General features: G+C 46.7%; 1 protein-coding gene and 1 long non-coding RNA gene across 3 annotated transcripts in view; one reads left to right on the plus strand and one right to left on the minus strand.

Moving 5' to 3' along the window:
* LOC123774907 (uncharacterized) overlaps positions 1-15,344 on the minus strand; it is a 98,661-nt gene that overhangs the window by 49,321 nt on the left and 33,996 nt on the right. The gene's annotated exons all lie outside the window — the stretch shown is intronic.
* Positions 143-12,725, plus strand: LOC123774851 (keratin, type II cytoskeletal 1b). The gene is made up of 7 exons (XM_069316480.1): positions 143-386; positions 3,574-3,714; positions 4,578-5,135; positions 9,021-9,051; positions 10,021-10,346; positions 11,227-11,367; positions 12,075-12,725. The coding sequence occupies exons 1-7, from the start codon at positions 156-158 to the stop codon at positions 12,723-12,725; spliced, it is 2,079 nt and encodes a 692-aa protein (XP_069172581.1). The 5' UTR covers positions 143-155.

Genomic DNA, 15,344 nt, shown 5'->3' on the forward strand with positions numbered 1-15,344 from the left:
TGTGTGTGTGTGTGTGTGTGTGTGTGTGTGTGTGTGTACTCACTTAATTGTGCTTGCGGGGGTTGAGCTCTGGCTCTTTGGCCCCGCCTGGGACCGGTGTGTGTGTATGTGTGTGTGTGTGTGTATATCTATATATATCTCTCTTCCCACAGACCATGGCTGGAGTCGTGGCAGTACTGGTGGCCCTGGCGTTAGGGGCCCAGGCTGAGAAGGCCCCTGTTGGGTTCGGAGGCGGCTTTGGAGGCGGTGGCTACGGTGGTGGAGGCTTTGGAGGTGGCGGCTTCGGTGGTGGTGGTGGATTTGGCGGTGGTGGCGGAGGCTACGGCGGTGGCGGCTGTATACCACAAGTGCACTACAAGACCCACTACAGGAACCAGCTTAACGAGGTATGTTTACCTGCCATTCAGGCTATTATAGCAGTAGATATACGAGTCTGAATGGGGGGAGGGGAGGAGGGGAATGGGGTTACTGGGAAGGGGGGGGGAGGCTTCACCGGGCGTGGGGAATGGGGGGGGGGGATTAGGGGGTTACAGGGATAGTGTAGAGTGGGGGGGGGTCACCGGGCGTGGGGAATGGGGGGGGGTTAGGGAGTTACAGGGATAGTGTAGAGTGGGGGGGTCACCGGGCGTGGGGAATGGGGGGGGGGTTAGGGGTTACATGGATAGTGTAGAGTGGGGGGGTCACCGGGCGTGGGGAATGGGGGGGGGTTAGGGGGTTACATGGATAGTGTAGAGTGGGGGGGGGGGTCACCGGCGTGGGGAATGGGGGGGTTACATGGATAGTGTAGAGTGGGGGGGTCACCGGGCGTGGGGAATGGGGGGGGGGGGGGTTAGGGGGTTACAGGGATAGTGTTGAGTGGGGGGGGGGGTCACCGGGCGTGTGGGAATGGGGGGGGGGGTTACAGGGATAGTGTAGAGTGGGGGGGGGTCACCGGGCGTGGGGAATGGGGGGGGGTTAGGGGGTTACAGGGATAGTGTAGAGTGGGGGGGGGTCACCGGGCGTGGGGAATGGGGGGGGGTTAGGGGGTTACAGGGATAGTGTAGAGTGGGGGGGGTCACCATCCATGAGTAGCGGGCGGGGGGGGGGTCACCATCCATGAGTAGCGGGGGGGGGGGCACCATCCATGAGTAGCGGGGGGGGGTCACCATCCATGAGTAGGGGGGGGTCACCATCCATGAGTAGGGGGGGGTCACCATCCATGAGTAGCGGAGGGGGGTCACCATCCATGAGTAGCGGAGGGGGGTCACCATCCATGAGTAGCGGGGGGGGGTCACCATCCATGAGTAGCGGGGGGGGTCACCATCCATGAGTAGCGGGGGGGGGTCACCATCCATGAGTAGCGGGGGGGGGTCACCATCCATGAGTAGCGGGGGGGGGTCACCATCCATGAGTAGCGGGTGGGGGGTCACCATCCATGAGTAGCGGGGGGGGGGGTCACCATCCATGAGTAGCGGGGGGGGGTCACCATCCATGAGTAGCGGGGGGGGTCACCATCCATGAGTAGCGGGGGGGGGTCACCATCCATGAGTAGCGGGGGGGGTCACCATCCATGAGTAGCGGAGGGGGGTCACCATCCATGAGTAGCGGGGGGGTCACCATCCATGAGTAGCGGGGGGGGGGTCACCATCCATGAGTAGCGGGGGGGGGGGGGTCACCATCCATGAGTAGCGGGGGGGGGGCACCATCCATGAGTAGCGGGGGGGGTCACCATCCATGAGTAGCGGGGGGGGGTCACCATCCATGAGTAGCGGGGGGGGGGGGGGTCACCATCCATGAGTAGCGGGGGGGGGTCACCATCCATGAGTAGCGGGGGGGGGGGGTCACCATCCATGAGTAGCGGGGGGGGGGGGTCACCATCCATGAGTAGCGGGGGGGGGGGGGTCACCATCCATGAGTAGCGGGCGGGGGGGGGTCACCATCCATGAGTAGCGGGCGGGGGGGGGGGGTCACCATCCATGAGTAGCGGGGGGGGGTCACCATCCATGAGTAGCGGGGGGGGGGTCACCATCCATGAGTAGCGGGGGGGGTCACCATCCATGAGTAGCGGGGGGGGGGGGTCACCATCCATGAGTAGCAGGCGGGGGGGGTCACCATCCATGAGTAGCGGGGGGGGGGCACACACACACACGTGTATCGAGATAAACGAAGATACAACCAACCTACTTTATCCCCATTCAATAACACAATCACTGACCACAATATTTACATCAACAATCCGTCTCTGTCTCACGAAAGACTTGACCTTATTTTACTGCTTTGAGATCAAACCTTTGTCCTAAACGGTGGATATTCTGAAGTTATAACTTAAATGTATTAAAAATCGTTGGTTTAAAATATACAAAAATATATACTGAACACGTTTTCATTGAAACTTTGAAGAATTTGGCTTTCTGTAAATGGAATTCAAGGGTACACTCAAATAGTTTTCGAATGCCATATTTCAAATGAGAAAAATATACTGTATTACCGTAACCAAACGTAACCATCAATCCATCTTAACCATGGATAAGGAGTTTAATTATATAGTGGTTTTAAAAGGCATTATCACTACGGGGATTTCCTGTCTTGGGTCAGGTGTAACGTTTCTGCCTCGTCCGGGGATTGAACCCAGGATTTTCGATTATGATTCGAGGGTGTAGAACCTATGTACACAAATAGAACCTATGTACTACAGAACCTATGTACTACAGAACCTATGTACTACAGAACCTATGTACTACAGAACCTATGTACTACAGAACCTATGTACTACAGAACCTATGTACTACAGAACCTATGTACTACAGAACCTATGTACTACAGAACCTATGTACTATAGAACCTATGTACTACAGAACCTATGTACTACAGAACCTATGTACTACAGAACCTATGTACTACAGAACCTATGTACTACAGAACCCATGTACTACAGAACCTATGTACTACAGAACCTATGTACTACAGAACCTATGTACTACAGAACCTATGTACACAAATATGGTCAACACTAGCATTCAATACACGAAAAACTACATAAGTCATCAATTCTCGAGACTTTGGTGTCCTGTACCCTTCCCTGCTCCGCAAGGACACTAGTACATCGCCCTATTCGAAGCTCGAGTGTGTGTGGTGTCCTAAACCCCGTATTGACCCCTTCCTTGGTTCAGTTTTCACATATCCATACATTAAAACATTGATTGTAACCATGATATATATATATGTGCTTCAGCCTACAGTTTAGACCTATATGTATGACCCACTGTCCTGCGTGACAGTGAATACCAGCATTATCCTGACTTTAATAAGACTATCAAAATCCTCAGATTAGGCAAAATTGTAATTAATTTTGTCAATAAAGATGTTAATAATAATAGTGTTGAGCAGACCACACACTAGAAGGTGAAGGAATGACGACGTTTCGGTCCGTCCTGGACCATTCTCAAGTCAATTCACAATCGACTTGAGAATGGTCCAGGACGGACCGAAACGTCGTCGTCCTTTCACCTTCTAGTATGTGGTCTGGTCAACATACTTCAGCCACGTTATTGTGACTCCTCGCCTGCTTAATAATAATAATTCCTTGGTCCACAGGTGCCCGTGTACAAGACGGTGATCAGCAAGAAACTGGTACTAGAGCCGTACACGGATTACATCTACAGTACCATCTACAAGGAGAACACCCTCTACCTCACCAAGACGGACTACGTCACCAACACCGACTACCTTACCAGGGTGTGTACCTGAAGCGCTGCTTATAGGAATAGTGATGATAACGATAAGTTATCACGGGCTCACCATAGCCCGTGCTACATTGATATTTCGTTCTTAGTAGCCAAATCTAAATCAACAATGAAAGTTGCAGACGAGGAGTCACAATAACGTGGCTGAAATATGTTGACCAAACCACACACTAGAAAGTGAAGGGACGACGATGTTTCGGTCCGTCCTGGACCATTCTCAAGTCGATTGTGATCGAGCACAATCGACTTGAGAATGGTCCAGGACGGTCCAAAACGTCGTCGTCCCTTCATTTTCTAGTGTGGTCTGGTCAATGACGAAATTATGCACACGTAAATCACTGTAGTTGCAGACGATAAAACTATTAAGAGTTTAAACATACAGCTTGAATAAAGAGAAGTTTTAGAGAGTGAGAAAAGGAAGAGAGCAAGCTTGTACTCCTCCTCCTCTTGCTACCAAGATGATCAAGACTCACCTGGGCTGCCCAGCCTCCCCTAGATGATACAACTTGATAGCATCATTGTTCACAAACATCAAAGACTCTTCATTCACTTTCTACAATAAAGTTCTCAAATATTTTACAGATATCACAATCTTCTTTACCTCTCTTTCCTTTCTCTCCCTCTATCTCCTCCTTTATTGCACTCTACCTTTTCTCCTAATCTCTCCTGTCTGTCAGCAATTAATATTGTTACAGAATTCAGTAATAAAAAATATCTTCTGACATTTGGCCTTATTTTTATATAATATTGATGTACCATGTAATGCGAACAAGCTTGAATGGTCCCCCAAGCCAATATGCAACTGAAACCAGTACCATGTAATATTTTGTTTAACATTTGACCCCTTTGTTGCAGGTGACCCACAAGCGATACACGGAGACACTGTCGGAAGTACTCTACCTGCCCGATTACACCACAGTCACGCAGGATGTGACACAGTACCAACCGGTACTGCTGACCAAGCACGTCTACACCACTCAGATCGCCCCCTACGCCATCACCACCACTCAGGTCGAAACCGTCTACGACACGATCACCAAGGAAACCGTCATAGCGCACCAGAGCGAAGTGCCGGTGTTGAAGGCCCTCACCATCACCAGAACCACCACTAAGTACCACAATATCGTCGTCACCGCTACGAAGATCCCGTACGGTGACGATAACCAAGATATCGTTCTCGTCACCAGTAGCATCATCAAATACAAGCCATCGTACGTCACCAAAGCGTACTATCAAACACAGTACATCACCACCACGAACATTGAGAGAGTACCATTATACGTGACCAAAACGGTTGCGGCGTATTGTGGGCCGTCTGGATATGCCTATTCTAGCCCGCGTATCCCTTTTCCAGTGGGGAACTTCGGTATTCCGTCTGCAGGTGGAGCTCTCAAGGCGCTCTCAGGCAATCTCGTAGGGGCCGGACATAATAATGTTGTATATAAGTGATCAGCTCAACCAGCCATCACTAAAAAATCTCTCTTCTGAACAGCACAGTTCACTACTTTGCGAGTATATCCCCAGTGAACAAAACATGCTCGAGTAACGTTGAATCGACATTGATTCTTCAATAAATCAACGCCATTTGCCCAGAATGTTCCCACTGGGTCAATACTCGTCGACTTTTGTGAGCATTGTGAATGTTACACCACTTACCACAAGCACTAAACTGCTTGTGGAACTCACGTGTCGGAAGTTTTCTGAGTAAAAGCCTCTACTCATATGAGCATCCCACACCTCACACAATCTTGTCAAATGCACAAGAAACCAGTCCATTAGATACTCAAGCTATGCCTACTCTTAAGAGCAGTATATACCAGGACCAGGATTCATCAAAAACTTGTATCTACTTACGAAACCTGTACATCTCTCCAATCAAGCCGTGGAGAGGGGGGTGAACCTGCTGCTTGGGTAACAGCTTCTCCCCCGTATCAACCTACCCTAGCTTTGCGCCCTAGAGAGGCCACTCCAGAGAGCAACTCCACTCTATTACATAAATGCTTGACGGGTCCTAGTCCTGACAGAGGCTCATATGACACATCCTTATGAGAAAGCTCCTCAAAACCTCTCGTGAGTAGCCAAGACTACTAATGATTGTACATTACCTCATCTATATAATGCGTTTATAGAGTCTAGGGATCTTCCTCTCAACATTAACCACAAAATTATCTTCTGTTGACATCATGTAAATGATTTAAAACCCATGTTAATATAGAATTGATATTGTTAGTGTGTAAACCGAGACTTGAAAGACCTCGCGTCTCTTTCATTAGTAACAAGAATTCATATTCCTACATTAGAAAAATGTCTTAAATTAACAAAAAAATATTAAATTAAATTACTAACGTCAATGCAAAAAAATGCATTAAGTGTTTTCTCAGATAGAAAAGGGAATAAGAACTGACAGAAGATAACATCAAGACGTTAACTAAACAACATTTAACCTCAAAATCCAGCCTACCTTGAGGTGCTTCCGGGGCTTAGCGTCCCCGCGGCCCGGTCGTCGACCAGGCCTCCTAACCTCCTGTTTTGGTAGTACTTATAGAAACGATTAAGACCATAGTATATGTACCGACGTACAAGGAAATTAGAAAAGTAGAAATCTGAACTACTGAGTTGGACAAACTGGAAAACATTTTTTTTTACTTGTGTTAACTTTACAAACTAAACTAACCTAACCTCCCTAGACCTAATATACGATATCTGAGGCCTAATATAGTACATGTGTGCGCTATACTAGGCCTAGGAATATTTAAATTTGTGTTATAGCATCATTTATCTTAAAAGAATGCCTTACTAGTCAGTATACTACTATCTAAAAGCTAAGAACGTACGAATTGTGACTATTGACGATAGTCACAATAAGTACTGTCTAAACAGGAGGATGGGGGGTGCAAAATTGCACTACAATCTCCTTAGCAGAAAGTTAATTTTGTCAATTTAAATTTGTCTACAGGAAAGAGGAAGATCAACAGACCATTTTTTATTGATTGTTATCAATAGTAAATCTATTTTATTGTTGATTATGTATTATTTCAATATGTAGTGTCATGTCACTTGTAAATATATACTATATATAAATACATAATGAAGTATTCATGTCGGTTTTCCTTTAAAACATTTAACCCTTGCACTGCTCACCTATTTTCGGCAAAAACGTCTTGGTGCAATTGTCAAGGACATATTTTTGTTATTTTTACAAATGTTCAGGTAAATTTAATGTCAAAATGTTTCCAAAGTCAACTATTTCCATTTCAAAACACAAATAGTAATGAAAACATTAAAATATAGCCAAATTAAAAAACAAAAAGCACAACTCTCTGAGCGCCTAAAGGCGCTTTGCGCAGTGCAGTGGTTAAGGTCTGTAATTTAAATATTTTTATATTTTAATGCCAATAGGATGATTTTGTTGGTCACAACTGCTCCTAAGCACTGAGTTAAATTCCATTAATCACTCTTAAAAGGGAATTGAAATGCATATGAAAAAAATATAAATTTACAAACTACATTTTTTAGGCTAAATCTCCAACACAAATTAATGTAACATGTTTCACATCATTCGAAAACAAATATTTTTACACCGTTGATATAAAAAATGAACTATATAAATGAACAAAATTAATTTGGAAAACTAAATTGTTAAGATATATGGGGAAAAAATTCGACTAGTCGCCCAGATGATATTCTATTACGTGCTTTCCGCGCCAAAACCCAGCCGCCACTTGGCGCCAAAACCCAGCCGCCACTTGGCGCCAAAACCCAGCCGCCACTTGGCGCCAAAACCCAGCCGCCACTTGGCGCCAAAACCCAGCCGCCACTTGGCGCCAAAACTCCACTTGGCGCCAAAACTCCGCGTCAGAAATGAACACCAAACGGTAACCATTCGCCCTAAAACTGCCACTTACTGATGCTAAAGAAACACCATCAGAGCCACTTTCTACACAGACTTTCTCAACTAGTTGAACTGTGCTAGACAAAATACTCTTAGAAATCTATAAATGATTAAAACACTCAAGTTATTATATTTAAAAAATTTAGTCATTTATTCAACCCAGAGTTGAAAACGATCCTCCACTCCAACTGGCCTCGTATGGACCAATAGGAGCTGCCTCGTATGGGCCAATAGGAGCTGCCTCGTATGGACCAATAGCAGCTGCCTCGTATGGACCAATAGGAGCTGCCTCGGATGGACCAATAGCAGCTGCCTCGTATGGACCAATAGGAGCTGCCTCGTATGGACCAATAGGAGCTGCCTCGTATGGACCAATAGGAGCTGCCTCGTATGGACCAATAGCAGCTGCCTCGTATGGACCAATAGCAGCTGCCTCGTATGGACCAATAGCAGCTGCCTCGTATGGACCAATAGCAGCTGCCTCGTATGGACCAATAGCAGCTGCCTCGTATGGACCAATAGCAGCTGCCTCGTATGGACCAATAGCAGCTGCCTCGTATGGACCAATAGCAGCTGCCTCGTATGGACCAATAGCAGCTGCCTCGTATGGACCAATAGCAGCTGCCTCGTATGGACCAATAGCAGCTGCCTCGTATGGACCAATAGCAGCTGCCTAGTATGGACCAATAGCAGCTGCCTCGCATGGACCAATAGCAGCTGCCTCGCATGGACCAATAGCAGCTGCCTCGCATGGACCAATAGGAGCTGCCTCGTATGTACCAATAGCAGCTGCCTCGTATGGACCAATAGGAGCTGCCTCGTATGGACCAATAGCAGCTGCCTCGTATGGACCAATAGCAGCTGCCTCGTATGGACCAACAGGCCTTCAACAGCTTCCTGTATTCTTATGCTAACGTGAATAACATTAATTCAGTAAAAAAAACATTAATTCAAAAATTAAATCAAACACAACATTGATTTTAGACAATATTTCGAGGTCTTGAGAAATAAGAGCAATAGATCCCATGTGCGTCAATAGATTCATTTGTCTCAATTTATCCCATTCGCATCAATAGATCCCATTTGCCACTATGTATCTATCCCACTATCTATCTATCTATGCCACTATGTATCTATTTGGCAATCAAGATCAAATTTGCCGTAATAAATTTCATCTCTCTCTCTCCCTCTCCCCCCTCTTTCTCTCTCCTCCTTTCTCTCTCCCTCTCCCCCTTTCTTTCTTTTTCTCTCTCTCTCTTCCCCCTCTCTCTCTTTCCCCCCCCTCTTGCTTTCTCTCACACTCTCTCTCTCTCTCTCTCCTCGTCAGCGACAAAAAGTAGATCTGGCGACTCTGGCAACCGAGCTGAAGGCTCCACAGGTGACCGGGCTGAGCCTCAGTGCCTCAGTGTCTGCCGTGGGAGATGGACGTCCAGTCAGGTATGTGTCCAAGCTGCATTCAACTCGCCGCATATTATGTATATATATATATGACAGTGTAAAACCACGGAGGAAAATTGAAACAGTTATGTCCTTAAGTACTTTCGTATATTAATACATCTTCAGATGGAGTCTTCACTCCTTCTGAAGATGTATTAATATACGAAAGTACTTAAGAAAATTCGTTTCAATCTAATAATTCGCGTTTTATACGTTACAAATACGACTTACTAACAGCTCACAAATATCTTACGTTTTCTATGCATCGGACTCTTTTTTTAGGTTATCTTGAGATGATTTCGGGGCTTAGCGTCCCCGCGGCCCGGTCCTCCCAGCCAACCCATATATATTTCAGAAGGGCACCTGGTGGCTGAGTGGGACAACACTCAGGACTCGTAATCCTCGGGACCGGGGTTCGATCCTCGGCGATGGCGGAAAACAAATGGGCAGATTCTTTCACCCTGATGCCCCTGTTCACCTAGCATTAAATAGGTACCTGGGAGTTAGACAGCTGTTACGGGCTGCTTGGTGTGTGTGTGTGTGTGTGTGTAAAAATTTAATAGTAGTTAGTAACAGTAGATTGATTGACAGTTGAAAGACGGGCCGAAAGAGTAGAGCTCAACCCCCCCCCCCCCCCCCCCGATACTATAGGTGAATACACACACACTTTGAAACAACTAATTCCAATCTTGTTTCTTTATATTTGCAAGAACTCTTTCCATAGCTCATGTTCTCGATAACAAACTTTTTTCCCCTTTCTACTACTTCCAGTTTTTTTGCATTCATGTAATATATAAATATTTCAGAATTAACTGCGTTCGATCCCCCAATAACTCAAGCGGTTAGGACTCCGTTCCCAGTACCATATAGCCACATTGGCCCTGGTATTTCAGACTGATAACTATCTTATCTCGAACGGCAAGTTGGAAACACATTTTTTCCCTAAATCAATGAATTTTTAATCCACAGCCAGGAATCGTGTGCGGCCTCTGCTGCTGGCGGCTGCCTCACTAGCCATGATCTTAGACCGTACCAATGCTGGAAATGTTGGCGGCGGCTTCGGCGGTGGATACGGCGGCGGTGGATTCGGTGGCGGTGGCGGCTTCGGAGGCGGAGGCGGTGGCGGCTTCGGAGGCGGTGGCGGCTTCGGAGGCGGTGGATACGGCGGTGGCGGCTTCGGAGGCGGTGGATACGGCGGTGGCGGCTTCGGCGGCGGTGGGAAAATCATCCCAAAGCTCAAGCCCTGCTTACCTGTCACAAAGATTGTTACGAAGGGCAAGCTGGTCGACCATTATGTGAGTATAATAGTGACTTCTTTTCTGTTTTTTTTCGGGATACAATTCACAGCACACAAGACGATTTGCCAACGTATTTTAAACCCGATCTAACTAGTAAGCCAGGAAAGCCTAACACAATCTAGCCTAACACAACCTCGCCTAATACATCCTAGCCTAACACAATCTAGCTTAATACATCCTAGCCTAATATATCCTAGCCTAAGACAACCTAGCCTAAGACAACCTAGCCTAATACATCCTAGCCTAATACAACCTAGTTTAATACGTCCTAGCCTAATACATCCTAGCCTAGCGATATATATACGGTTCTGAAAATCATAAATCAAACCTTGTCGAACAGTCTTGTATACGATTTGTACATATCCCATCTATCAGCGTGTTTTTGTAGGGCTTATATATTACTGCTAATCTATTAGTGAAAAACTTTGGCCATTTTGTATGTCTCGGCCCCTATCCCTCTCCTTCTAACCCTTTCCCCCTATCCCTCTCCTTCTAACCCTTTCCCCCCTATCCCTCCCCTTCTATCACCTGCCCCTGTACCTCCCCTTCCTCTATCCCTCTCCCATTCTAACTCTTTCCCTTATCCCTCTCCTAACCCCTTCTTGAGGTTATCTTGAGATGATTTCGGGGCTTTTTAGTGTCCCCGCGGCCCGGTCCTCGACCAGGCCTCCACCCCCAGGAAGCAGCCTGTGACAGCTGACTAACTCCCAGGTACCTATTTACTGCTAGGTAACAGGGGCGTTCAGGGTGAAAGAAACTTTTGCCCATTTGTTTCTGCCTCGTGCGGGAATTCCTTCCCATTTAAGCGCTCCCATCACACACACTCCCTTGTGATCTTGACCCTACTCTGCCCCATCTAAGACCTTCCGTCCCACAGGTGCCCATCTACAAGACTGAGATCAAGCCGATCGTGGTACCCACTACCTTCTACGAGACCAACTACCTTACCAAGTACAACGTCGTTACCAAACTCATCTACACCACTATCTACGATAATCACATCGAGTACGACTCTTCCGTAAGTATTCATCTAGTTGTGCTTGCGGGGGGGGGGGAGGTTGAGCTTTGGCTCTTTGGTCCCGCCTCTCAACCGTCAGTTAAGAACATAAGAACAAAGGTAACTGCAGAAGGCCTATTGGCCCATACGAGGCAGCTCCTATCTATATCCTATCTGCATAATCTATCAATTAACTGATATATTGTGTGTATTCACCTAGTTTTATTCACCTAGTTGTGTTTGCGGGGGTTGAGCTTTGACTCTTTGGTCCCGCCTCTCAATCGTTAATCAACTGATATATTGAGTGCGTGTGTTTGCAAATTAAAAAAATATATATAGAAAGTGAGAAAGTTTATGAATTCTTTCGTATTCATTCGAAGGCAAGTAAGCTCTCCAAAGATGTGAAACGAATCCAGTAACATTATTTAGCACTAGTTTTAAACGTAAAATATAAAAACAGTATCTCTAATATGTCAGACAATACAACATACATAATGTAAAGTTGATATTTGCCATCAGAGTGGTTCGCCACACCTAGGCGCTGGAAAAGAAATCTGGCTGCTTATAGGGCCAATAGGAGCCGTCTCGTATGAACCAGTAGCAGCTGCCTCGTATGGACCAATAGGCCTTCTGCAGTTACCTTTATTCTTATGTTCTTAAATAGGAGCCGTCTCTCATGACGCGAAATGCTTTGTCTATTATAATATTATTTCATCCACACACAACAGGTGGCAGTTGGGACCCATTACGTGAGTGTGACGGACATCCAGCAGGTACCAGCCGTCACCACCGTCACCAACATCGACCTACAAGTGGTGCCATCTACAGTGACCAACATCAAGGGCGTGACGGTAAGCTCGGCCACCGTCCTCGCCGACACCATCTACTTCACCAAGACTATTACCAAGCAACCCATCTTCACCGCCACGGAGAAGGTGCCCTTTCCGGTAGTTACCACCGAGTACGCAGTCGTCACGGACACGAAGATCGTCGCCGACACTGTTTACGTAACCGTTCCGCTTAAGAAGCCTCCTCCAGTAACATCTATCATCACTAAAACAGATGTGCATTACACTCCAGTAGTCGTCACTACCACCATCTTCTCCACCGTCTACGACACGGTGGTGGAGCGCCAGCAGGTGCCTTATACCGTCGTCGTGTCATTCCCCTGTGCCGCCGACAGCAGTGCGGTGGGCAGTGGCGCTGCTGCAGGCTTTGGCTTCAGCGACGCCATAGCGAAAGAGGCTGGTGTGGTGGCTGCAGGTGTTGGATTGACGACGGCAGGGGCTGGTGTATTGGCAGCAAATGCTGGAAGCCAAGGTCTTTCTCTCCTCTCGTCTCACGGCGACAGCTCTGGTGACAGTTATTCGTCTTTATAACAAATGGCGCCATTAAGCCGTTCTCTCTGTGTCCTGCTTGCCGGGCGCGGTCAATGAGTCCGCTCCTGGCAGGTCGTTCTTACTGCAAGGCAAAAGTGCTTTGCCTTCAATATACAGTGATTTGATAAACATACATGACTTTCTCGAGAAGGATAAATAAGACTTGCAGAGTCTTAACAAGTCATGTCCACGAGGGTAATCACACTTGTTCAAAGTTTAGCGAGTCCCCGTAGGTAGTAAGACGTGCCAAGTCTTACGTGTTCGTGGGTAATAAAGACTTACCTTAAGGTGCTTCCGGGGCTTAAAGTGTCCCCCGCGGCCCGGTCGTCGACCACTCATGCTAAGTCTAATGAACCGTTTTTCAACGGGAGTGCAGCGGCACTCAAAGGGCGTTGCTAAGGACCCACAAAGGTGCTCCAGGAAGTCGGGGGCAAAGGCGAAAAAAATTTACAATAAAAATTAGCGTCTGGGTAAATTTTAGCTGTGTAAATGTTTCGTCAGACACCATCACCGTCACTGTGTTGGTCTCGATTGTTTCAAGCGCGGGTTGGACAAGTATATGAGTGGGATTGGGTGGTTATAGATAGGAGCTGCCTCGTATGGGCCAATAGGCCTTCTGCAGTTACCTTTGGTCTTATGTCTTGAGCCGCCTGTTAATACCATTGGGTGTTGTTATTCAGTGTTTAATTCGCTTTATCGGACACAAAGCGTTATACGACAAAGAGTGCTGGGAAGACGGGACACCACGAGCGTAGCTCTCGTCCTTTAACTACACTTAGGTAATTACGTAATTACAGTAACCATATGCATGCATATTGGTGTACCTCCTCTGGTGTGATTGTAGGGACCCGTAGCCTCAGCGAAGAGAATAACGAGCATTTACAGAACAACGTGTTTGACTCGACATACGTGAGTATGCGCTTCTGCGCACGCGCGCTCTCTTGCTCTCTCTCACACACTTACGATATCAATCTTCGGCTATCCAAAGAATCTATCGAATCTGATGCTCCTACAGGAGAGGACATCACAGAAATCTATCTGTGCCCTGTATTTGCAACCGTTGCGACAGGTTCCAGTTATCTTGAGGTTATCTTGAGATGATTTCGGGGCTTTTTAGTGTCCCCGCGGCCCGGTCCTCGACCAGGCCTCCACCCCCAGGAAGCAGCCCGTGACAGCTGACTAACACCCAGGTACCTATTTTACTGCTAGGTAACAGGGGCATAGGATGAAAGAAACTCTGCCCATTGTTTCTCGCCGGCGCCTGGGATCGAACCTAGGACCACAGGATCACAAGTCCAGCGTGCTGTCCGCTCGGCCGACCGGCTCCCTAACGCAGATCGAACGCAGGTCTATCCGGATTAAGAACATGCTTGTATGAAAGTCGAACCCTCCCCAGAATCAAACCCTACAACAGCTGTCTTAACTCCAGGTAACGTACAGAAGAGGCATCAAGTAAAAAGAAAAGTGCCCAACCATTTCTGTCCTGCCCAGGGCTCGAACCCGGGTCCCTCAAGTGTGAGTTGATAACGCTGTCAACTATACAACAAATGCATCTTTTTTTCCTCCTATATTTTTTTTGCTAGAATATACTTTATATTATTTTTAAGCCTGATAGTCAGGATTTTTTTGTAAATAAAAGTTTATCATTCCCATCTTTAATAATTAATCCTTAACGTGATTAACGTCAACTAACGTCCTACAATACCCAGGATCACAACGTATCTGATGTCAAGCACTAATGAAAACATGAAATGTATCTTCACACGCGGACGCCGGTTCGAATCCTCGTCACGGCCCTTGTGGATTTGTTCATTAAGAAATGTATCTCTTTCATATTGCCTAACTAGATGGGGGTATCCGGCGGTGCCCGGGTCTCTCTGCTCTCCCTCCTCTCCGAATCATCTTCCTCCCCCTCTGCCATTTCTTTCCCTAGTGATTTCCCTTATCACCCTTTACTCTCCTATCTCTTCCCTTCGTCTCTCCTCCCCCCTAACCCCCTTTCCACCAATCGCCCTCCTCCAACTTCCCTTTCCCTTTCTTACTGTCCCCTTGCTCCTCTCTCCCCTCTCCCCCCCCCCCTTCCTCTCTCAGAACATACAATGTTCTGGGATGCTCCTGGACGCAGGTTCGAATCCTCGTCACGGCCCTTGTGGATTTGTTCATGCAAGGTATTGTACCCCAGCAAATTCACAACGAAACCACAATGTTATTTTTAACTATTGTTACTTTAGTGCAACTTTGGAACAACGTTATGGTCATATGATAAAAATAGGTTAAAAATTCTATACAAAAGAAACCATTCTTCCTGTTTCAGACACCATGGGGGTCGCAATAGGAGCCGCTCATTCTTAAAGAGAGGCAATGGGGCTGAGCCCAACCTCCCTATGGCTGTCCTATACTACCCATATGTCATTTTGAAAAGTTGGGTGAGGCTAACTCCCAAATGTCTAATACCTTGGACATACACATTCTCTTTTATATAGACACATTTAAATCTAAATCGGAATTTAGATTATAGAATTATACTAAGCGTTATTTATTAGGATTTTCTCATATGTAAATTATGTTCTGAAATTGTGTGTAAACTGTCAATTGTATAAAAACAATCATAAGTCAAAT

This window comes from Procambarus clarkii, chromosome 84 (assembly GCF_040958095.1).
Source record: "Procambarus clarkii isolate CNS0578487 chromosome 84, FALCON_Pclarkii_2.0, whole genome shotgun sequence".
Taxonomy (NCBI): Eukaryota; Metazoa; Arthropoda; class Malacostraca; order Decapoda; family Cambaridae; genus Procambarus; species Procambarus clarkii.